The sequence below is a fragment of the Rhinopithecus bieti genome, unplaced genomic scaffold, assembly GCF_001698545.2.
Source record: "Rhinopithecus bieti isolate Rb0 unplaced genomic scaffold, ASM169854v2 scaffold_64120, whole genome shotgun sequence".
Classification (NCBI taxonomy): Eukaryota; Metazoa; Chordata; class Mammalia; order Primates; family Cercopithecidae; genus Rhinopithecus; species Rhinopithecus bieti.
In genome coordinates this window covers 105,355-130,489 of record NW_016824553.1, presented here as the reverse complement: position 1 = coordinate 130,489, position 25,135 = coordinate 105,355, and the positions used below count along the sequence as shown (strand labels likewise).

General features: G+C 46.7%; 1 protein-coding gene across 3 annotated transcripts in view; it reads right to left on the bottom strand.

The window, feature by feature from the left end:
- Nucleotides 1-13,543, bottom strand: part of ZNF777 (zinc finger protein 777) — a 31,086-nt gene extending 17,543 nt beyond the window's left edge. Inside the window, exons 1-4 of one of the 3 annotated variants that reach the window (XM_017862424.1) lie at nucleotides 12,848-13,543; nucleotides 7,207-8,067; nucleotides 6,125-6,251; nucleotides 2,897-3,010 (exon numbers count right to left, since the gene is read on the bottom strand). In XM_017862424.1, the coding sequence (XP_017717913.1) occupies nucleotides 2,897-3,010; nucleotides 6,125-6,251; nucleotides 7,207-8,052 (1,087 nt within the window). In that variant the 5' untranslated portion in view covers nucleotides 8,053-8,067; nucleotides 12,848-13,543. Of the gene's footprint in view, nucleotides 1-2,896; nucleotides 3,011-6,124; nucleotides 6,252-7,206; nucleotides 8,068-8,793; nucleotides 8,880-11,679; nucleotides 11,849-12,847 lie in introns of those variants that run through there. The other 2 variants (XM_017862425.1, XM_017862423.1) reach the window with 2 other exon arrangements.
- Nucleotides 13,544-25,135: the final 11,592 nt, after the last annotated feature.

Sequence of the window (25,135 nt, the reverse complement as noted above, 5' to 3'; positions counted from 1 at the left end):
AATGTGATTTTAGTGTGTAATAGTCTATTATACTGTGATTTGTATTTGTACATCTTAATCTATATTTTGGATTCTTTTTCATGCTAGACTTTCAGGAAGTAAATTATTAGGTCAAATGTAAGAACATTTAAAATATTGAAAATATACTTAATAATAAGCCAGGCACAGTGGTTCGTGCCTGTAATCCCAGCACTTTGGGAGGCTGAGGCAGGTGGATCACTTGAGGTTAGGAGTTCAAGACCAGCCTGACCGACATGGTGAAACCTCGTCTCTACTAAAAAAAAGTACAAAAATTAGTTGGGCGTGGTGGTGCACACCTGTAATCCCAGCTACTCAGGAGGCTGAGGCAAGAGAATTGCTTGAACCAGGAGGTGGAGGTTGCAGTGAGCAGAGATCACGCCACTGCACTCCAGCCTGGGCAACAAAGTGAAGCTCCATCTCAAAAACAAAACTATATATATATATATATCTATCTATATACACACACACACACACACACACACACACACACACACATATAGTAAAAAAAAAGGTATATATTTTTAAGACTAGAAAGCATCAAATTGCTTTCTCGAGAGACTGAAATGATGAACCCTCTGAGTGGCAATGTCTGAGCACACAGATTTCAGCCATGCCTTCTGGTTGGCCTTACTCTTTGCTCATTTGCTAGGTGAAGATGGTGCCTGGCTTCTCCGGCCTCCAAGGCCACCCTTCCAGGGCTGTGAATGAATGGGAGCCCCTGTTCTGAGTATTTGGAGGGTTGACATCTGAATCATCTTTGGATCTCTTTGCCCTTGGGAACCCAACCATTAAATGGTAGTTTATTTGCTGAATTTACTTAGCCAATTCATAAAATTGTCATGTTTGGTATATTTGGAATTATGAGAAGTCTCAATTTTCTGGACTTTTCTCCCTTGGTCTCATACTTTTGGTCTGGCCCATGGCTGGATTTGCTGCCATTCTGCAAAGGGAGAAGGTGCTTGGATGGACAGGTTACCACTGGAGTGCAGGGGCTCTGATACCTGCAGTTTTGCAGAACCAGCCTGCAACGGCGAGGCCGGGGCCTTTGGTTTAGCACAGAGGTGCGAGTGTGCAGCTCACACTGTGGAGCAGCAGCAGTGCCTATGTCCTCCCCTGTCCTCCCACTGCAGACTCCCAGGGGCTGGAGATGGTGACTGGAACAAATGACACATTTCAGCCACACAAGGAGGCCTCTGTGAGGCTGCTTATTCCAGCAGAAGCTCCTGTGGAAGTGCATGTGCCAGAACAAACCCAGCCCAGGGCCGAATGGATTTGAGTTATTTTGCTTTTCAATTCTGGCCCCATTCTGTGAGAGGCCCATCTGTGATGAGGCTGTGAAAAGCAGACAGAGAAAGGGGATCCATGCTCTTGCATCCAGCTCTTCCAAGAAAATTCTATGAGAGCAGCACCTGAACCGCAAGTCCCTGCTGGGACAGCAGACTGTATTTTAGGATTTTTACTACAAATCATCTCTCCTGACTTCTCATTCTCTGCCTTCCAACCCTTCTTTCTCATTTCTTCCACCTAGAATCTCTCTATTCCTACTTGACCTTTGTTTTTGGATGTGGCCATTCAAACCTTTACCGTACTGACTGATTTTCCTCAACCAAAAGTTCACCCTGCCATGTGCCACACTGTCACCAACACCTCATCCTCATCAACATCCTCATCAACTTTTAAATTCCTCTTTTCTGTCTGCCAGAATGAACTCAGGGTTAGCCCCTCCCCTCAAGTTAAATTTTAGGCAAATTCATAGATAGTGACGCCGCTGGATTTCTCTGGGACATGCCAGCACTTGTATTTTTACAGGGTTCTGTCTCTCCCAGAAGTCACCTTCCCACTCAGCACACGGGGCTGACATTACTCCATGTTCCTAGAACATCTGCTTGGAGGCAGCTGATAGGTCCCCAAATCAATGACATTAGTTCCTAACAAGACCTGGCTGTTGGCCCCAAACAGAGTTCTCCAGGTGGATCATCCTCTTTTAGCAGACATGACTGCCAGTAACACTCAGCTATGTTCACATGCCACACCTGCCCACAAAGGACAAGGATCAGCTTCTGCTAACGACCGTCGAGGTAAGTGATTCAAGTCCAAGGGCAGTTCCCAAACAGGGGCTTCAAAGAGCAACCACGCAGCATAAGAGCTCCTGCAGCATGAGTGTGTGAGCCGCTGACCCGGCCGCCGTGAATGGGGTGACCCCAGGCACACCAACAGCGGCTGGTCTACTGAGCCACTGCTATGTGCCAATCACTGTGCCAGGCCCCACGGTTAGATATTAGTGCCAGTTCTATTTTATAGATGAGACTCTAAAAAGATCAAGCAACGGAAATCCCACCACCAGTAAGCAGAAAAACTGTACTCAGATACAGACAGCCTCACACCAGAGAGTGCACATGAGCCACATGGCCTCTGGTCAGTCTCACCGGGCACATATCTGCTGACTCCACCTACATGCTGTCCTGCTGAAGTTGTGCATGTAGGATGTTCCCGGTAAAGTCCATGCCTGCCCCTTATCCCTCCACTAACCACCTGCAGGACTCATGGGTGTAGTCCTTTTCTCGCAAGTTCCAGGAATTTTAAGCACTAATGACTGCTTGACAAGTGACTGCCTTTCTTTGAGTTTCTTGCTTTATTTCCTACAGAGAGTGAGGTGACACTTGGTCATGTCAAAAAATTCACGGCATTTCCATTAATCAACAAGTTAGGCTACTGGTGATCATGGCGCTCCAAAGGAGGTCCTGGCACCTGTGGGCCTCCTTCCTCCTAACATATCCTGGCAGGGCCTACCTTGGGTTGTGCCGCCTCATGCTGGGACTTCCTGAGTACTGAAAGATCTAGAATGCAGAGCTGTGGATCACCCTTAGCCACTCACCAGCACTGGGATCTGTCGGGGTCTCACCCTCCTCAGAGTCTTCCTGCTCCTGCATGGTGGGCCGCTCCCCGCGCTCCATCTGTGACATGAGGTCTGGTTTGGAAATTGCATAGTCTGGGCAGAAGAAAGGGAAAAAAAATATGCTCTGGGATGAGGCTGCACTGGATGTTGTTGTATCTTCTGTGGGCGCGTGATTCTAGGAGCAGCTCCTCAACTGAAGACCATAATGGAAAACCACCAAGCCTCTCCACCTTTTCCCAAGAGGGGTGTGTGTGTCTGTGTGTGTCTCTGTGTGTGTGTGTGTGTGTGTGTGTAGATCTGGAGACCATAATGGAAAACCACCAAGCCTCCTCACCGTGTGTGTATGTGTGTGTGTGTGTGTGTGTGTGTGTGTGTGTGAGATCTGGAGACCATAACGGAAAACCACCAAGCCTCCTCACCGTGTGTGTGTGTGTGTGTGTGTGTGTGTGTAGATCATGTTGCTCAGAGGTGGTCAAAACCTGCCCAGGTTTTCATTACAAAGGCAGAAGATATTTGAAATTTTGTAAGGTAAAAAACTAATCCTGGCCAGGTGCAGTGGCTCACACCTGTAATCCCAGCACATTGGGAAGCTGAGGCAGGTGGATCACCTGAGGTCAGGAGTTTGGGACCAGCCTGGCCAACATGGTGAAACCCTGTCTCTACTAAAAATACAAAAAATTAGCCAGGCATGGTAGTGGACACCTGTAATCCCAGCTACTCGGGAGGCTGAGGCAGGAGAATCACTTGAACCTGGGAGGAAGAGGTTGCAGTGAGCTGAGACTGCACCACTGCACTCCAGCCTGGGCAACAAGAGTGAAACTCCATCTCAAAAAAAGAAAAAAAGCAAAAAACTAATCCTGATAAAAATCTAAAAGCCATAAAATAAAATATCGAAAGATTTTCTTACATAAAATGAGTTCACAGTTCTTTGGAAATAAAGTTAAAAGATGAAGAAACTTAGAGGAAACATATATATATACATGTTTGTCATATGGCAAAGGGTTAATATCCATAGTTACACATAAAGAACTTCTATAACTAGTAAAATTGCAAAGTTATAAATAGGTAAATCATAGAAGAAATATGAATGGCCAATAAATATATAAAAAGATGCACAAGTTCACTAATCATCAAAGAATACATATTTAAATAAATGAAGTAGGCCGGGCACATGGCTCACGCCTGTAATCCCAGCACTTTGGGAGGCCGAGGCAGGTGGATCACGAGGTCAGGAGATCGAGACCATCCTGACTAACATGGTGAAACCCCATGTCTACTAAAAATACAAAAAAAAAAAATTAGCCGGGCACGGTGGTAGGCACCTGTAGTCCCAGCTACTCGGGAGGCTGAGGCAGGAGAATGGCGTGAACCCAGGAGGCGGGGGCTTGCAGTGAGCCGAGATCGCACCACTGCACTCCAGCCTGGGCAACAGAGCAAAACTCTGTCTCAAAAAATAATAATTAAATAAAAAATAAAACAAATGAGGTAGCATTTTTTACCTATGAAAAAGACTAATATTTAAAATAGAAGAACATCAGCTCAGGCCGGGTATGAAGTGGCACTTTCACATACCCTTGCAGAAATACCACCTGGCTCAGCCTTCTGGAGGGCACCAGGCAGTAGCCATAAAACTGTAAATGTGCATCCTGTTTACCTGGCAATCCCACTTCTCAGTATCTGTCCTACTGAAACACACAGAAGCGTACAAATACACAGAGCTGTTTATCATAACACTTTGTAACAGAAAAACAGAATCAACCTACTGTTCAGCAACAGCAGAAAGGTCAAAAGCCCTAATGGTTCACACGGAACACTGCATTGTGTTTCCAAGGAGGCCTACGTATGCTGACATGGAACACTCTCTATGCCCCTACATTAGGTAAAATAAGCAAATGGGCCCCTCTGTGCAAATCCCAAACTGCATGTGCATCAGTGCATGTATCATGCTTATATCTGCACATGCAAAAAAAGATGAGAGAGATCACAGGCCAAGATGTTCATGGTGGTTACCTCTGGGGAGTGGTAAGGGTGAATGGGTGGTGGCTGCTCTTAATTATATAAATCATTTAAATTGCTGAATTTTCACAATTAAAAAACACAATTAAAAGAATTTTAAAAGGAAGGGAATGTATCCTATGGAAAGGTATGTATAAAATTGTCAGTTCTAGTTGGAATTAAAGTTTCTATGTGACAACACATTTAAATGTTTAAGATAACATTTTGTATATATCCAAAAGTTCTCCATATCAGAGAAACAGATACACATATATAAAAGTGAAGTACATTTTTCCAGTTTTTTTTTTTTTTTGAAACGGAGTCTCGCTCTGTCGCCCAGGCTGGAGTGCAGTGGCTCGATCTTGGCTCACTGCAAGCTCTGCCTCCCAGGTTCACACCGTTCTCCTGCCTCAGCCTCCCGAGTAGCTGGGACTACAGGCGCCCACCACCACGCCCAGCTAATTTTTTAAATATATTTTTAGTAGAGACGGGGATTCATCGTGTTAGCTACGATGGTCTCGATCTGTCCTTGTGATCCGCCTGCCTCGGCCTCCCAAAGTGCTGGGATTACAGGCGTGAGCCACCACACCTGGCCATGTAGAGTCGCAGGTTTTCATCCTTAAATATTCTTAATGAAAATCACAAGAATCTACAGACTTTGGGGTAAGACAGATCTCCGTGAAACAGGCATTTAACCTCCCTTATCATAGTCTCAGTGTTCAGGCACCTGAATCATCAAACAGGAGTGTGAACACCAGTCTTAACCTCCCCAACATCTTGGCTGTGTGGGTCCAAGGTGATTCTTGTACAGCACCTCAAACGTGGCTGGTACACAGTAGGCACTCAGCATACTTTTCTTTCATTCTTTTTTCCTTCCTTAATAATAGTTTGCTGGACAAACTAATTTATTAAAAAAGGGGTCCATGGGGAAAAATATGACAGAGAGACCACTGATGTCCAGATCTTTCTCTTCCTCCTTGCCCCAGCAGCTTCTCCGAGAGTGGGGTCTCAATTTACAAGCCATTCTGGCCTGGGCCGCGCTGATGTGTATGGGTATATGAGGGCATTTGCTTTAATTTGTTGTGATCTGTAAAACTCTGTTCTCCTTGCTTGTGACTATTGGCTCTGCTGGGGTTCAGAACTCCCTAAGGTTATGAATGCACCTTGAGCTGGTGTCCAGGCAGCCCCCAGCGAGTGAAGACTTCTCCTTACCCATGGAAACCAGGGACTCGTAGTTGCCCCTCATCACGTTCTTGTAGAGCTCCTTCTGCCACTCGGACAGGTTTCCCCACTCCTGCTCTGAGAAGTGGACAGCGACATCATCAAATGTGACAGGGACCTGAAACCACAAAACAAACTCGGCTCAGACCCGCTGGAAGGCAGTGACAGGCCCACAGCTGGCCAATCCGAAGGCCCAAACTCCTGGCTCTGGGCCTTCATCTACAACTTTTCTAGAAGTCTGGCCACTGTCCTGGCCCCAGAGAGTGAGGGGCCTGTCTTGTTGGATCCTTTTCCTGCCCTTCAGGATATAATTCTTGCAGCTCTAAAGCATGGTCTGTAGACCAGCAGCAATGGTGCTACCAGGAAACTTGCTAGAAATCCGAACTCTCAGACCCCACCTTAGACCTACTAAATAGCTTCTGCATTCAGTAAGATCCTGGGGAGATCCATGTGCCCAGGAAAATTTGAGACATGCCGGGCTAGAGAACAGAATCTGTTTTCTCTCTACATATGGCTGTGAAAGGGGGCAGCAGCACTGAAGAAGAGAAAGCAAGCCAGTCCACGCTCAAGCTCTTTCAGAACCTTCTGGAAAATAATATGGAAACCTAACTTCTCCAGCTTTTGAAAGGAAACCTCTTGAAATCAGTTTTCCTGGCACCAACATGGCTTATAAGTGAACTGATAAAAATATGGAGCAGGACAGATCCTTGTGATGTTTAACCCAAGCTCCGTCCTCTGCTGCAATTGTAAAGCGAACGCACCCTCAGTGACTGATGGTAAAGCCTCTCCACAGCTCTCATCGGCCTTCGCTTTGCCTTCGTAGCCTCTCACACCAGGGACAGCTCTGCTGAACACCCTTCTAAACTGACAGCCCCTGATCCCAGGGGCATTTCTGTACTAGCCTATACTCTCATCAACAGGAGAAATAATTTGATTTTGGCACATCCTAGCAACTGGGATCACTATATTTTTTCCTTTCTCAACCACCCCTTTCTTTCATATTATACTACATTCCTAAACCACACTCCAATTCAGATCACTTCCTTAGGAAGCCCCAGTTGGGATGTGCTTACCTTGGGAACTTCTCCATTGCTGCCGGGGGGCAGCCGCAGGATCCAGAAATTTCTGTTTTTCAGCAGGTTCTCCATGTTCTCCAGCCGCCTCTGCAGCAGCCCGTACTCCTGCAGCAGGGTCCCCAGCACGACCCACTTGCTCTCCAGATGGTTCGCAAACTCCACGGCTGTCTTTTCGCAGTCGGCTATCTTCTTTTCATTTGTCCCCGTCCTGCCTTCCAGGGTCAGTAGCCTCATGGCCTGGGCCTCCAGCTTCCTCTCCACTGCTTGGACGGCAGCCCACACAGCCAAGCGGGTGATCTCCGCCGTGGGGAGCGGCTGTTCCTTCTGGACTGCAGAAGAGATCTGGAAGGGGGTGTCCTTTTGGGAAACCGGGCTCTGGAGCAGGGGGTCCATGTCAGTCTCGGGAACTGTTGGGGAAAGGGTCAGGGGGTCTTTCTCAGGCGCTTCAGGGGAGTGAACGGGGGCTTCTTGGTGGTGGGGGGAGTGGGAGAGAAGGGAGATTTCTTGTTCAGCAGCAGCTGGGGGTGGATACTGGGTCCCTTCCTGGGAAGCCAGGGGGCCCTGGAGAGGAGTCTCTTGCTCAGAAGCGGCAGAACACAGGAGTGACGGTCCCTTCTGGAGCACATGTGGCATCCGGCCAGAAGTTTCTTGCTTGGGAGCACTGGAAGTTTGAGGCAGGGAGCCTTGTTGGGGAATGGTGGGAGACAAAGAAGGAATTTCTTTGGGAGGAAGAACGCAGGATTGGAACAGAGTTTCTCGGGGGAGTCCAGCAGGGGCCTGACGTAAGGTTTCTTCTTGAGGAACACTGGGGAACGACAGAGGTGATGAGCGTTGATTCTCCATGTCCAGCTGTTGAACCTGTGTTCATGGAAGAAAGGAAAAGAGGATTGAAGGCCACAGTCTCCAGCTAGCAAAATAAATCCCAAAGACAAGTATACACAAAAAAAGTGCTTCCATTTGGTAGCAATAACATGTGCCCCTCAAATGTGAATCTCTTCTAGAGACCACAGCACCAGTTTAGACATTAATTATAACACTATTATGAACAGCAAATGAAAGATGATTATGCCACCTTTTCTTTCTGACAGAGCCATCGCCTTTTTACAACATACACTGCACAGGTACCTTACGAACAGCAGCGTCGGAGAGGGGAAGGGTGCTGGGCTCCTGTTAGAACATGTGGCTTTTGGCCCTGTCTACACCTGTTGCCACCTGTGTCACTGTGCATCAGTCGTTTGACCTCTCTGTTCTTAGTGCCCTGTGTCCTCATCCATAAAACGAGGATAATAATATCTGGCACACACACCACCCCCCCGAGTTGTTACAGCAGTGAACATAAAACTTTGAGAAACAAAAGAGCAGAATTTTGTCAAAGCCAAGCACTGACTATCCCACATCTCCCAGCAGGGGTGGGGGTTCTCCAGCAGGGGCTGGAGCTGTTAATGTTCTTAACTGCAAGGTGGACTCGGCATCCAGCCACCACCACTTCTACCAGCATTAGGCCTTTGTGATGCCCTGGGTTCCTTCCTTTGTTCAGTCCAAAAGTGAGAAGATGACATTATCTGAAGTTTCCCAGACTCTTACTCTTTGATAACAGCTGCACTGCAGACTCATCTCAATGAGTCAGTATGGTATACGTTCGACTTGGAAACATCTTCTATGTGCCCGGCCCCTGCTGTAGAGGCTGAATGGGCTTCTGGATATTCTGGCCTGGCTTCTGCTATAAGCAGAGCGAGACATCAAGGCAGGTGAAGGCAGGCAATTCAACCACTCCTAGGAGTGGGCAGTGATCCACTGCAGTAGGTGTGCTCAGGTGGTCTGGGTTCCACCCTCAGGTTTCTGAGGTGGGGAATGAGGAAGCAGTGAGGCCTGGAAGGACGGGCAGCAGAGCAGAAGTCAGCCAGACTGGTGACTGGTATCCAGATTTGGGGGGACTACACCACCACAAAGACTTGGAGTCTTTCTGGGATCTCAATGACCCACGTTCTCCTTGTTCCCCACCCTGCCATACTCACATTGAGAGAATTCTTGAATCACTGGGAGGCGAAGCCACGATCTTCTGTGAGTAACTAGTTATGTATTTACCTACCTAGATCATCAATATCTTTCGGAACCGACCACAATTTCTCCTGTTACAATGTCTGTCCGCTCCCTCATCATCTTCCTTCAGTGAATCTGCTCAGTCACTATGCTCTATATCCAAGTGGTCTTTAATTAAAATTTCAATTTTCTTCAGTTGAAAATTAGCATATCCCCAGTGTTCAGTCTGACATATAGTATGTGTAGAGTATGGGCCTGAAGAGTAAATTGTTGAGTTACAAAAAAATTATTAGGGTAAATAATGACGTTCCTTTAGTCACCTATCAGAGACTTATCTAAAGCTATTCTATATCTTCTACAGCTTTTTTTTCTTTTATTGGTTCACTTATAGGTGACTTAACTGTGACAGCATCATACTTTTAAGCCACGGATTGAATATTCAAGATCCTAGTCACAAAAGGTTTTTGAGGTAGTATTGTCTAATGGCCTCTACCGTGAACCAGACATGAGCACTAATCAGCTGAGAATGGCTAACAATTATCCAGTATTTATTATGTGCCGTGAGCTGTGTTAAGCATTTTAAAGGATTATCTCATTTAATCCTCACAAAATCTATGAAACAGGTACTACTAGAGTTACTACCCATACTTAGTACAGGAAGACACTGGGGACAGGAGAGGCTAAGCAACCTGTCCCAGGTCACCCAGTGTTCTGGTTCCACAGCCTGCAGGCTACCTCCAGGCCTTAATTGTCAACTGAGGCAGCTGGCCAGGCAGGTGTATGCTCTGAATCCTTTTTACCTCTAAAATCCCGAGGCTGGATATTATTAATACACAAAGACTTGTGGCAGGTTTGATAGGGTTGAGAGAGGTGGGGAGGAAGGCCTTGCCTTTAGAGATATTATCATTTAAGTTGGGGTCAGGGACCTCTTTGAAAACCTAATGAAAGTTTTGGCTTCTTGTCCTCAAAAAAGACACAAGGGCACATACATAGAATTTTGCAAACATCTTCAAGGAACTCACAGACCCCTAAACCTGCAGGCTCATCAACAGCTAAGCCATCTCTCAACTCTTCACTGAGGTGAAGGAAGCGCTGGGGGCCCTCAAGGCTAGGCGCCTGGCTCTCAGGGAAAGTGACTGCCAAACACAACACAATAGGCACATTACAGCCCTTGCCTCAGAGGGAGATTAGGGTATCTGCCTAGCACTAGAAAGAAGGGGGAAAAAAAATCCCAGGGGAGCAAGTGAGTCTCTGAGTAATGCAGAGGTTTAACTGAAACAATAAAAAAAAAAAAAAAAAAAAAAAAGCCTCCAATATAGTAGACAGAGCCAGCAGACCAAGGCATCTTTACCAGCTAGACAAATCAGAGCTCAAAGGAAAATACTATTTCTTTGCTATTATTAGACTGTCTCTCTCCATTTCCGGATTTGGAGGACTGCAGAGGGGCCACAGGAGTGTGTTCCCTCCTTCGCCTCCCAAATAAAAGCCCTTTGCTATAATTTCATCCATCCCAGTAAACCTGTGGCTTATCTCACCCCAAGCAGAAAGAAATGGCCAAAGAGAGGGGAGGGAGCTGTAAATATATCTAAAACTAATAAGCTGAAATTCTCAAATTGCTGGTAGGGGGTTGGAGGGAGAATTTTTTTGAATCATATTCGTAGGATTTAACCGTCCCTCCTTCCCCCACGGATCAGGAGTGGACAGAGTCTCCAGGATTCATGCCACATTAGCAGAAGCATCCATAACCACAGTATCTGACTTATTAAGAAAGTCGTGGCATTTTTTTGAATGACCCAGTATGGTTCACCCAGCATTATATGCCATTCAAGGGCCCGGAAGGACTGAGTCCAGAATAAGGCATGTAAAAATCTTCGTTTTATTTTACTTTCGCAAGAGTTTTTTTTTTTTTTTAAGAATTGGGAGGCTTTTTAGAAAGCTATATATCCTGCCTCCTTCCTGTGTACACAATAGGAAACTGAGGCTCAAAGGCACTGACTCCCATGCAGTAATCCTCTCACTAACATGGCCAGAGCGTCTCAAAGAGCAGGTCTGCGGGAGGATCTGAAGGATGATTTTTTAAGAGTGGCTCCCTGAAGAGGAACATCAGTCCCCAACCCCCGAGAAGCTCACTCCCCAGACACCATCTGTCAGGACACCCAAAGTTTAGCCCGCGACCTTCCAGACGCAGAGGCCGGAGGCCGAGGCTTGAGCTCAGAGGGTAACCTGCTCCCACCGCGGAGATGTCCAGCTGGGCGCTGCCCGGCCTCCCCCGCCGCCTCCGACGGGCCGCGTCTGCTGCCAGGGCGGCCCAGGCCCCTCACCCAGGGGCAGCCGCCGCCAGAGCCACCCCCTCCCCGTCCAGGCCCGCAGCCCGCTGGGCAGGCCTTTCTGGGGCCGCCGCACCGTGCCACGGATGCCTTGCTACGTGACCTTGGGGCCGGAAGGGCGGGTGGTCGCCAGGTGTCTGTGCCTCAGTGTCTCCGTTCTGCGAAATGGGAGAGCCGCGTCAGCGCCGCGCCCGGGCCGGCGAAGGCTCCGCGGGGCCGAGCTCTGCGGAAAACGTGCCGGCCGCTACCCCGACGGACGCAGCGCGGGCCCCGCAGGGAGCGAGCGCGCCTCCGGGCGCCCCACCTCGGGGCCGCGTGTGTGCCAGGCCGGGCGTCAGCGCAGCCTCGCACGGACGGCGATGGGGGCCGTAGTCCTCCCCCAACCACCCGGGGTCAAGACGCGCGGGCCCCCTCCAGGGCGCCCCCACCCCGCGCCAAGTCGCAGGCGTTTCTGCCCCTTAAACCAAGATCGGCCAGGCCGGGCGCGCCGAGCCGGGAGCAGCGCAGGGCCGTCCGGGAACCCCGAGGCCCGCGGCGTCCGTGCGCGCAGCGGGCGCCCTCACAGGAGCGCGGGGCGCCTCGGCCATAGGCCCTGCGCTGTCCGACCCGGGCCCCCGGAGTCGCCGCGCTACTGCCGCCGCCGCCGCGCCGGCTGCCGCTGTTGCGCGCGGCCCCACGCAGGCCGCCGCCGCGGGCGCTCTTCCGCAGGGCGCCCCGCCGGCCAGCACCGTCTTCCCCGCCGGGACTGCGCGGCGCGGCCGTCGGGCCCGGCTGCTCGGGGCGCCGGGCGAGCGGCGCGGGGCGGCGGAGCCGCGGGCGGCGGCGTTCGGAGCGGCGCGCGGCCTGTGCGGGCGGCCCGGCCGGCTGGCGTCCCCGGCGGCGAGCTGGGCCCGGCCCTCAACGGCGGCCCCGGCCCCGCGCGCCGCCCTCTGCGGCCGCGGCTGGGACCCCGGCTCCGGCCCCGGCCCCGGCTGCGAGCTGCGCTGCCGTCCCGGCGCCTCTTCAGCAGGGGAGCTGCACAGCAGCTGCCATGTTGCTACAAACTGCATCCTGGGAGGCATGTCCCTCTCAGGCCGTTTAAAGAGAAACACTCCGAGGCTCGTCGGAGGCTGCCGGAACCCAGACAGCTCCATCTACAGCCGGTAGGAGCGAACAGTGTCGAGCGAGCCGCCCGGCGGCGACGGACACGCCCTGAGCCCGGGCCAGCCCGTCGTGGAGCCCGGGCCGAACCTCCGGGGCCTCCCACCCTCCAGGACCCTCCGGCCTCTCACCTGGGGTCCTCTCCTGCCCGGACAGCCTCGGGCGAGGCCGGGAGGCGCGCGGGCGGAGGCGAAGTCGGAGCGCGCAGCCCAGGCGACGTGCTGGGGTCTGGAGGCGGCTTGATTGGCTCCGACAGCCTTCCTCCCGCCGATCCCCTGCGCCTCTCACACCCAGAACCCGGGGTCGTTCCCTTTCAAAACCTGCGCTCACAAAGGGATCTAAGAAACCCGTCACACCAGAGAAAGCCCGGAGTTCATGTGACCAGCTCAGTGCAGCCCGGGTTCCAGGGACGCGGGCTGTGCTTCCAAGGGGAGCCAGGGGGTTGGGTGCTTTTGTGAAATGCCCGAGTGTTGTTTTCGACATGAAAGGACAGAATTCCTAGAATCAGACCCTGCTGGGGATGGAAGTGGCCAGACGGGTCATTTAGGAGGAAACTGAGGCCGAGTGGGAGGTGACTTGTTTACCCTCAGTCACAGTATGAATGAATGCTCTTTGTAACCATGAGAAGTCCCAAAAGAAATGCAGGAGCTTAGAGTTGAAGACTCCCCTTCCTGGACAGGTCCACTTAACCGTGTGTATTGATTGAATACCTACGAGGTGGCGAGAACTGGGGATAAACTGAAAAGGAAAAAAAAAGAAGAAACTATAGGCAGGCGTCTTGGTTATTAGCGATGAAGCCCAATTGGCACTAACTTAAGTGGGGGGAAGGCGGGGGGAGCAGAGGACATGTGTTTACCTAATGGAACCCCAGGAGTGGAGCTGGTGTTGGAAGGCAACAGGACTCAGTATGCTGGCAGCTCAGATAATGGAAAGTTATAGCCGGGTGCGGTGGCTCATGGCTGTAATCCCAGCACTTTGGGAGGCCGAGGTGGGCAGATCACGAGGTCAAGAGATTGAGACCAACCTGGCTAACGTGATGAAAACCCGTCTCTACTAAAAATACAAAAATTAGCAGGACGTGGTGGCGCGGCCCTGTAGTCCCAGCTACTCGGGCTGGCTGCGGCAGGAAAATCCCTTGAACCCGGGAGGCAGAGGTTGCAGTGAGCCGAGATCGGGCCACTGCACTCCAGCCTAGGGGACAGATCAAGACTCCATCTCAAAAAAAAAAAAAGGAAACTTACGGATAGAGGTAAGGCTAGAGCTATGCATCCTGTCCCCTCCCTTCCCGGAGGCTAGAGTTCTCACTCAGGTCTTTATGCGTTTCCTAACGTGTGCATTCGTAAACAATGCATACTACGAGTTTTGGTGTTTTTACATTTTATGTGAATGATATTTTCCAGTCCCTATCCTGTTGCAACTTGCTTTTTTCCATGGGTCATTTTGTTTTGGAGATACAGACGTGTTTAAACAAGAATATCTGGTTCATTCATTTTACCCACAATATAGTATTTCATTGAATACATAAACTACAGTTTACGTTCCATTCCCTCTAGAGGAATGAGAGCAAACCTGCTGCCGGCGACATCTGCATGCATGTCTCATTGTGCACTGCTAAAGTGCGTCTCGAGAGGCGCCTAGACATGGGACTCTGGATGGCAAGAGCACCTTCATCTTTCCCTGGCTTCCCGAACTGCCCACTGAAGGGATGGTGCCCACTTACACATCCACCATCGTGTAATTTTCTCTTTCCCCATCCTGGCTCATACTTACTGATAATGGACTCAGAACGTTTGCCGACATGATGAGTGTGAAATGGTAGCTCATTATTTTAATTTGTATTTGTATTAATGAAGTTGGGCATCTTTTCATGTTTACGAGACATTTGGTTTCTTCCTCTGTAAATTTCCTCTTCATATCATTTGCCAGTGTTTCTGTTGTAAGATCTTTTTCTTATTGGCTTATAGGTGTTTCATTAAAAATCTATTCTGGATGCTAATCATATCACCAAACATTTAATGTAATTACTAATACGATTGCATTTAAATCTACCATCTTACTAGTTATTTTCTATGTGTTCCAGCTGTTCAGTGATACCTCTCTCTCTCTCTCTCTTTCTCTCTCTGTCTCTCTCTGCCTGCTTTGGGGTTGAGGTTTATTTTTAAATTCTATTTTTATATTAATACTCTATTTTTTTAGTAATTTCTATTTTCACCATTCTTTTACTAGTTACATATAATGGTTGTCCTCAATTTTACAATATACATCTTTAATTTTTTAACAGTCTACATAAATTATGCCACTTCACATATGGTGCGATAACCTTACAACAGGTTATCCCTACCATCTTTTATACTGTTGTTACCATACATTTGATGTTTATGTGTATAGTCTCCACAATACCTTGTTAGATGTGCAGATGGCAAATATCTTCTCCCAGCCTGTCTTTTAACATGTTTCATGGTAAGTGTTGCATAAACATTAAACATTTTTAAATTAAAGTATTATTTATATGCAGTGTAATGCAGATTTCAAGTTTATGGCTTGTCTAGCTTTGACAAATGCAAAGACTTATGTACTCCATACCTGCCATCAAGATATAAAACATTTCAGCTGGGCACGGTGGCTCACGCCTGTAATCCTAGCACTTTGGGAGGCCAAGGCGGGTGGATCACCTGAGGTCAGGAGTTCGAGACCAGCCTGGCCAACATGGTGAAACCCCATCTGTACTAAAATACAAAATTAGCTGGTCATGGTGGCGGGCACCTGTAGTCCCAGCTACTCAGGAGGCTGAGGCAGGAGAATCGCTTGAACCTGGGAGGTGGAGGTTGCAGTGAGCCAAGATTGTGCCACTGTACTCCAGCCTGGGCAAGAGAGCAAAAACTCTGTCTCAAAATAAATAAATAAATAAATAAATAAATAAATAAATAAATAAAGCATTTCATTACTGAAGAAAGTTCCCTTATATTCTTTTTCAGTCTTTGAGTTCTGATGAATCCATGCATCTGTGTTCTGCCATGGTAGATTACTTTTGCCTTTTCATAGAAACGGAATCATACATATACACTCTTCTGTATGTAGGTTCCTTTAGTCAGCATACTGCTTTTGAGATTCAGTCATGCTGTTGCATTTTCAGTAGTTCAGTCCTTTGTGTTTCTCAGTAGTGTATATTTCATTTCACAAAATTACATGCTTAATGTGAATTTACTCCTATAATTGCATATACTCTTGGTTTATTTTCCCCCCACAAGACTACCAACTGTATATTTGCACATTAATACTAAATATTGTGCAATCAGCTGCAGATTTTTGTTATGAATTTATCACAATAGGAATTGTTCCAAAAACAGTATTAAATTGTTAGCAAAAGTGTTTTGTATTTTCTTCAGTAAATGGTTCTTTTTTTAAAAAACATTTTGTATATTATTATTTATTTTTGATTACTGCATTGTGGTTTTAAAGAGTAGCCTGAGTAAAATATGTTATTTGGAATTTGTTGTAATTTGCTTTGCAACCTATTTTTGTAACTATTCCATGTATACTTGAAAAGAACAAAATCTCTAATTGTTTCGACGAGACTAGTTGAATATGCTTTTGAAATTTTCTATATCCTTACTAATTTTTCTTTATCAATTACAGAGAGAAGTATGTAGAAATCTTCTATTGTGATTTTTCCTTTTTTTTCTTTGTAATTCTGTCATTTTTTGCATTATGTATTTTGAGGCCATGTTGTTAGGAACATTGAACCTTATTTTTTTCTCATAACATTGTGATCTTATTTATCGTAGTAATGCTTTTTGCATTAAAGCCTGTTTTGTCCAGTAATATTAATGCTCCAGCTTTCTTCTGGTTAATGTTTGCTGGTATATCTTTTTCTGTCCAGTGAGTTACTTTGAACTTTTTTTTTTTTTTTTTTGAGACGGAGTCTCGCTCTGTCACCCAGGCTGGAGTGCAGTGGCGCGATCTTGGCTCACTGCAAGCTCCACCTCCCGGGTTTACGCCATTCTCCTGCCTCAGCCTCCCGAGTAGCTGGGACTACAGGCGCCCGCCACCTCACCTGGCTAGTTTTTTGTATTTTTTTAGTAGAGACGGGGTTTCACCGTGTTCGCCAGGATGGTCTCGATCTCCTGACCTCGTGATCCACCCGTCTCGGCCTCCCAAAGTGCTGGGATTACAGGCTTGAGCCACCACGCCCGGCCACTTTGAACTATTTTGTGCCCTCAAGTTTTAGCTATATTGCTTGCAAACATCATGTGACAGGATGTCAAGCATCATTTTGCCTGTGTCTGGGAATTGAGGCTAAGGCTCAGTACTAAGGACAATAGTTGTGAGGAACCCCACATTTTAACTTCATGTGGCTGAAAGGAGTTGAGACAGTCACTTACAGAGCTGACCAGGAGGTACCACCTCAGGACTGGCCCACCACTGACACCACTACCCCCATACACAGAAAAAGAAGACTTCAAGAGAGGGAGATTGTTGGCTATTCCTTCCCTTTCCACCACATGAGAGAGTCTTGGTCTCCTTTTGTGGGAGCCTAGGACATGGCTCATGAGCCTTTTCGGTCTCCATCTTCCACTGTAGGGAAGAAGAGAAGGCCTTTGATATGTGTCTCCTGAAGTGTATGGATGTAGTGAATCATGGAAACAGTATTTCATGTCGATTTCTGAAGAAGTAACTCATCAGAGTAGGGCTTAAAGCAACATAGGGGGCAGGTGCGGCTATTCCCACTCCATCCCAGTTCCTCTCAACCTGATGGTGCAATGAGACCTCATCAGCTTCCTTGCCTCCCTGGGACAGAGCACAGAGATGAATGGGAGGGGCAGGGACTCTGTGGCTGCTGTGAGCCACAGGCCACAGGATGAGATGTCTGCCCCTGAGAAAGAGTTAGGGTCAATACTTTCCAGATCCCTCTCTTAGGAGTGATTCTCAGTGTCAGAGCGGGTGAGGGTGAAGCTGAGCACTACCCCACTTACCTGGATGCTACCATACCAGCAGATGCCTGCAGTCACAGGTGGAACCAAGCTGAATGAAGGTTCTCCGTCAACAGATGTAAGCACATTCTCCTCTACCTCCTTTTTGACCTTATAAAGCCAAAAGTGAAGCTTTGTGAAGGCCTAGGCTAGTGTCTGTGAGGGAAGCATGACAGGGTCTGAAGAGCAGACCACATGTTCTCTTCACCCCAAGGTAGATCTAGCCTGAACCAGAGTTGAGGGGACCTGAGTTCTGTGTTGAGCTTCACTCAGAGTTCAAATGTGCCTCACACTAAGACTGAAATGAGACTTTCCTTATAACAGAAAGTGATGAAATATAGTATTAGAATTTTGACAAGATGTCATATGGTATCAAACAGCTGGAAAGCAAGGAAGGGTTGATGTAGCACAATTACAGGGTAGTCATGAAGAAAAAGGAAAACTATTTTATGGTTATGCTCCAATGAATGAATACTCCTAAAACTTAAAAGCATAGAGCTGGATTTTGTTTTCTTTTATAATCTGACAACTTATTTTAAACTAGAAAGCTTATTTTGTTTATATTTGTAGTGAATACAGATGTATTTAGATTTTTTCATCATTTTATTTTATGATCTTTTCATCACTTCTTTCTCCCTTTCCCTGCCTTCTATTAGATTAATGAAACTTTCTTCATTCAAATTTTCTCCCTCTGCTAGGTAACATTCCATTTCTATTCATCTAGCAGTTTTAATGAACAGTTTAAACGTGTGTTTGACTCACAAAGTCTATATGTAATTGATATCTCTGCCCTTTTCTTGAAGTCACAAGGACCATAGAGTACTTTCATTTTAATCGTACTCCATCCACCTTACATGTGATTGTTTTCTAGTATTTTAGTTCCATTTTTTTTGTATCCCTAAAATTTATATTGTTTTATAAAGTCAATGCATGTTAAGATTTACCCACATTTACTGATATTTTTTCTTACCATTGTTTCTTCTTATATCCTTCTCCTACTGGATTTACCTACTGAGTTCAAGTTTCTTCTTCCCGAAAGATAGTCCCTAATAGTTTGTTTTCAGTGAGGGTCTATGAATGGAGTATCTCAGTTTTTATTTTCTGAAAATATCTTTATTTGGTTTTGCTGTTGTATGATAGTTGATCAGGGTATAAAATCTTCATTGACAGTATTTTCCCTTACCACTTTGTAGATGTTAGTCCATTGTCTTCTGACTTCCATGTTTACCATAAAAGAGTCTATTGTCAATCTAGTAGTTTTCCTTAGAAGCCAATCTGGTTTTTTCCTCTGGTTGTTTTCAGGATGTCCTCTTTGTTTTTGGTGTTTGATAGTTTTATCACAATATTTTTATATGTGACTTTACCTTTTGTTGATGAAAATAGTCAAACTATAAAATATTTGAAGAGATTTTTTTCTGGGCCAAATATGAGTGACCAAGAAGTCAACAAAGAAAAAAAATGAGTGACCAATGGCCCATGACACAGCCCCAGGGGATCCAAAGTGGCTGGGCTACAGCTTGGTTTTTTATATTTTAGGGAGACACAAGACATCAATCAATACATGTAAGACGTACATTGGTTTGGTCTGGAAGGGCAGGAAAACTGGAAGCAGGGCCTTCCAGGACATAGGTGGATTCAAAGATTTTCTGATTGGCAATTGACTGAGTTATTAACTAAAGATCTGGAATCAATAGGAAGGAATGTCTAGGTTAAGATAAGGGGTTGTGAAGACCGAGGTTTTATCATGCAGATGAAACCTTCAGGGAGCAGGCTTCAGAGCTCTTATGAGACCTAAAAAGATGCCAGACTTAGTTAATTGTCTCCTGGATCACGGAAAAGACCTGGAAAGAAACAGGGATTTTCTATAGAATGTAGATTTTTACCCTCAAGAGACAGCTTGGCAGGGCCATTTCAAAATATGTCAAAGAAATAAGTTTTGGGATAAAACACTTCAATTTTTTCAGGGCCTGCTATTTTTCATGTGATGCTATACTAGAGTCAGGCTAGAAATTGTGTCTTATTGCTACAAAAAGTCTTTTCTGGCAGTCTTGGGATCTCCATTTTAATGTTAATGCTAGTCAGCTGTGCCTGAATTCCAACAGAGGGCGGGTATAATGAGGTATGTCCGACCTCCACTTCCCATCATAGCCTGAACTAGTTTTTCAGGTTAGCTTTGGAATGCCCTTGGCTGAGGGAAGGGTCCATCAGTCAGTTGGGGAGCTTAGGATTTTATTTTTGGTTTACATTCTATTTACCTTATTTAGGACTTGTGCTTCTTAAATTTGAAGATTTATATCTTTCATCAAATTTTGAAAATTGTTAGCCATTCTTTTTTTTAAAAAAGTTTCTTTTCTCCAGATTTCCTAATCATTGCTTTCTAGATGAGAGCATCTGATTAGATAGAGGCATGGCAAATATTCCTAGCCTATGCTGTTAAAATGTCATGTTTCTGTCTACAATTTTCTGTGTCCTTCATTCTGGGTACTTTTCTTATCTAGCTTTGATTTAACTAATTCTTTTCAGCTGTATCTAGTTCTGCAGTTTCACCAGTCCATTAAAAAATTTTCAATGAGTATATATTTTATATATTCTAGAAATTCTTTTGGTTTTTCTTTTTCAAATACTACTTTCTTTTTTTATAGTATCTTGATTTTTTAAAAAATTAGAGACTTTTGCACTCCTAGTATCTGGTTTTATGTTAGGGTTTAGTGATTTCTAGTTCTATGCTTTTCCCACTCTGCTTTTTCTACTTTGTGGCCTCTATTAGTCTTACACATTACAAAAATACTCATTTTATATTCTCTTCTGGATTATCTTTACATGAATTCAAGCTCTTGGATTTTAATCCACTGCTTGTGTTCTCACTGATGGTGGATTGTTTCCTTGTGGATTTTGCAACATGTGACTATGAGCTTACACTGATCAGGGCTTGTGGTCTGGATTGTAGCATGGTTCCTCCTGTTTTTGAATTTGCTTCAGTCAGAAACCTCAAGTGCTATCACTGGGCTAAGGCCAATTTTTATGTCAATGTATCAGCCCAGTGGATAATGTACATTTGAATCACAAACCTGTATGAGGTACTAGCTGTGGTTTTGAATTCTCAAGGAAGATACCACCCCCTCTGGTGCCATCACCCAGAGTCCAGCCTGAAACAGATAAGCTCTCTGTTGTCTGTGGCAGCCGTGGAGCTACGCCACTCACATCTCCATTTAGGAACTTACTATTCAGTTGCAAGGTGCCCTGCTAACAGCTCAAGTAGTGAACCCCTTCAGGAAATGCCTTGGTTTTCATGCTTGTCTTGGGCAGTCCCAGTCCATGGCTGAGCAGGTGGGGTCCTAGGGCCTGGTTGTTTCTGCCCAACATGGAACTTCTCTGAGAGGCAATATTTGCTCTTGAGCCCCTCATCGGGTTGGCTGAAACTCAGATCCACATCCTGCTCTGTTCCTGCTTCCTTACCTCTTTCCTTTCACAGATATTGGCCCTGCCTTGTGGCCTAAGACTTGCCTGAAAGATTCTGCTTCCTCCCCCATTTATCTTCTACAGGCATTATTCCCTAGTAGACCTCCTGAACTCCAAGCCGTGTCTCAGTGTCTGCTTCCCAGAGATTCAACTAACACATCATCCTTTGTTGTTGGGATGCATTTTTTTCTGAACCATGTGTTTAATGAAGATGAGGCCCTCGAAAATGAGGCCTCAAGGGGCTTCATGTGGAGGTGCCAGTTTTTACCTCTGCTGGCCTAAGGCCTACATATCCTTCTCCTCACCCCACTCCAGGTAGGCCCAGCAGCGACCCATGTGCTGACAACTTGGGTGTACAGTTTTGCCTTCATTTGGGGAACACTGGAGTTTCCTTTTATTTCATTCTATCTTAGCTCCATATTTAAAGTTATGTTTGGCCAGCTGCGGTGGTGACTCGTGCCTATAATCCCAGCACTTTGGGAGGCCGAGGCGGGTGGATCACGAGGTCAGGAGACCTATACCATCCTCGCTAACACGGTGAACCCCCGTCTCTACTAACAATACAAAAAAAAAATTAGCCGGGTGTGGTGGCAGGCGCCGTAGTCCCAGCTACTCGGGAGGCTGAGACAGGGGAATGGCCTGAACTTGGGAGGCAGAGTTTGCAGTGAGCCAAGACCGCGCCACTGCACTCCAGCCTGGGCGACAGGGTGAGACTCCGTCTCAAAAAAAGAAAAAAAAAAGTTATGTTTATGAGGTCCTATCTGGAACTTCCAGATGTAGTTGGGTCATACAATCCACAATATTTGCATTTATGACTGACCAAATTTTTTTATAAAACGCAATTATTTAAGTGTATGTATTTCATGTCTAAACTGTGTTTTTAATGTCTTTAAATAATCAGGTACAACTGTACAACTCTGGGTTAAAAGAAACTTGACAATTACAACAAAATTAGAAACTTCATTTTATAGCTGTCAGGCAATAAAGGCCTCCTTATGACTTCTAAGTTTCTTGCCTCATTTTTAAATTTTTTTTTTTTTAATTTTTTTTATTTTTTGAGATGGAGTTTCATTCTTGTTGCCCAGGTTGGAGTGCAATGGCATGATCTTGGCTCACTGTAACCTCCACCTCCTGGGTTCAAGCAATTCTCCTGCCCATTCTCCCGAGTAGCTGGGACCTCCTGTTCTGCCCGTTTCGGCCTCCCAAAGTGCTAGGATTACAGGCATGAGCCACCACGGCCAGCCTCTTGCCTCATTTTTAAACAGACAACTTTTACACACAAAGTGAGAGATGGTCTCATGAGGTGACAGACGGAGCCTGAGCAGGGGTCTGGGAAAAACAGGGGAGGTATCAGTTCCACCTGGAGAGATCAGGGAAGGCTGGGTGATGCTTTGGGCCAAGACCTGGGGGAAAGTGGGAGTGCACCAAGTGGTCCATGAGGAGGGGAAGGACACGACATGCAGTGGGAATGGCATAGTGCTTAGGGAAAGGCTGGCAATTCGGTTTGTCTAGAGGGTGAGATGCAAGCGGAGGAGCAGAACAAGGAAGGAGTGCCCTCATGAGGGGCTGGATGTGCTATGCTGAAGTATGCATTTCAGCAAGCAGATGACGGGGAGCCACTGGAGTACTTTACATCAGGGAGCCTCAGTAAGCAGACTTACCAGTTAAAAAGGCCCTCCTGGGTCAGTATGAAGGATGGACTGGTGCAGGGTGGGGGTAGGAGTTATAGACTTAAGGCCCAGAGAGACCTCTAACAAGCCTTCAATGTGGAAAAATGATGGACAAATGTCAGAGGAATGTCAGTGTAATAGTTACAAGTGGCCAGGGCAATCTTCAAAGATCTTGATGCTATTGAGATGGTTAAAGTACAGCTTAACCCATCTTGTCTTCAGTCTGCCTGTGAACATGACAATGATGCTGCATTGCTACTTAACAATGGAAAGAGTTGGAGGGAGGGGGCCATCTTCAGAAGCATCGGGAATAAGAAAACAAAACTGTAAAAAGATGAAGGAAAAGATGTCAAGAGGAGGCAACAGCAAATGAGCACCTTTTGATGGGCAACAGAGGGTGGCCAAGATGAAGGAATGGCTGGAATGATGAACTTCAAATGTTCTCATTTTGGCACAAGTTATTTCAGTGCCAGAATATATATGAACGTCCCAGGGAGTATTTGGCCTGGCCTCAGAGAAGCAATGAGGGTTGCCCTGAGTTTTGGGAGGTGTGGTAAGCTGAATAACACACCCCTTCGCCCAGGATGTCCACATCCTAGTCCCCAGAACCTATGAATGTGTTAACCTTATGTAGCAAAAGGGACTTTGCAGACTTGGTTAGGTTTGGATCTTGAGAGGGAGAGATTATCTAAGTGAGCCCAATGTAATCCCAAGGGTCTTTAATGAAAGAAGGCAGGGCAGTGAGTCACAAAAAGATGTGACAATGAAAACAGAGGTCAGAGTGACTCCTGTAGAGGAAGGGGCCACAAGCCAAGGAATGGAGGGAGACTTAGAGGTTGGAAAAGGGGAGGAAATGAATTTTCCTCTGAAGCCTCTGCCTCTGGAAGCAATTCTGCCCTCACGATACCTTGATTTTGGTTCCAGAACTCATTCTGGACTCTGATCACCAGAATGGTAAGATAAACGTGTGCTGGTTTCAGCCACTGGGTTCCTTATCATTTGTTATAGCAGCAGCAGCAGCAGCAGCAGCAGCAGGAAACTACCAGAGGAAGGGAACCCTGTGCTTGGCCAAGCATGATGCTTTGGGACAGTGGTAGTGCAAGAGTTCCTAGGAAGTCCGTGGGGAGTGGTGGCCCCCTCATTCGCTGGTACTCGTCTGGTCTCCCTCACAACTGACTGGGCACCTCCTCTGGATGTATGAGGCAGAACTCAACTCCCCTGCCCAAGCCCGTTGCTACCTGTGTTCTCTGTCTTGGTGAGAGGCACCCAAACCAGAGACCAAGGAGTGCTTCATTTAGGAAACCAAGCACCAGGATTCTGGCCACGATACTCCAGATTTCTGCATGTGGTGTGTGGATGAGAGGGAGTGTGAGAACACACAAGATCACTGGGGAGGGTATGGGGTGAAGAGGTGCCCCAAGCTGGCACCAGACACCAGAGGCTACTCCAGACTCAGCCAGGGAGCAGGTGGACCAGAAGCACAGCAGAGAGGTCAGGGCTGACAAGGAGGGCAGCACATTCCCATCCCCAGTTATCCTCACAGCAGCCAGGGCAGATCTTCTCCCATGCCCGCTGTGGCAAAAATTAAGGTGGATTTGACATTTTCATTTTCTTAAAAAGGCTATGACCAAAACAGAAGACTGAAAACTCGAGATAAAATGGTAATGATTATTAACTCTGGCTGATGGGAATATGGGTGCTAGCCTGGCTCAACTGCCATTGGCTAGACTTTGCTCTAAGACCTGGATTACAACTACAGGCATCACGATCCTTTCTTCACCTCATGCCCAGCCAAGAAAAGATGCAAGAAGAGGCCGGGTGTGGTGGCTCACGCCTGTAATCTCAGCACTTTGGGAGGCCAAGGTGGGCAGATCACCTGAGATCGTGAGTTTGAGGCCAGGCTGGCCAACATAGTGAAACCCCCTCTCTACTAAAAACACAAAAATTAGGTGTGGTGTGGTGCCTGGTGTGGTGGCTGGTGCCTGTAATCCCAGCTACTTGGGAGGCTGAGGCAGAAGAATCACTTGAACCCAGGAGGCGGAGGTTGCAGTGAGCCGGGATTACACCACTACACTCCAGCCTGGGCAACAGAGCGAGACTCTGCCTCAAAACAAAACAAAACCCCAAAAACATGCAAGAAGAAAGCATCCAACATCCATTTATCTTGGATACTCTGCAATTTTTCTCCCAGACTTTCCTATCTTCATGTATGTCATCTCAAATCATATACAATGTAATGACACAAACTATGTTTATATCCTGTTGGAAAGTGATTTGATGTGTTTTGATTCTCTCTCTAAATGTCAGTTTCTCTTCACAG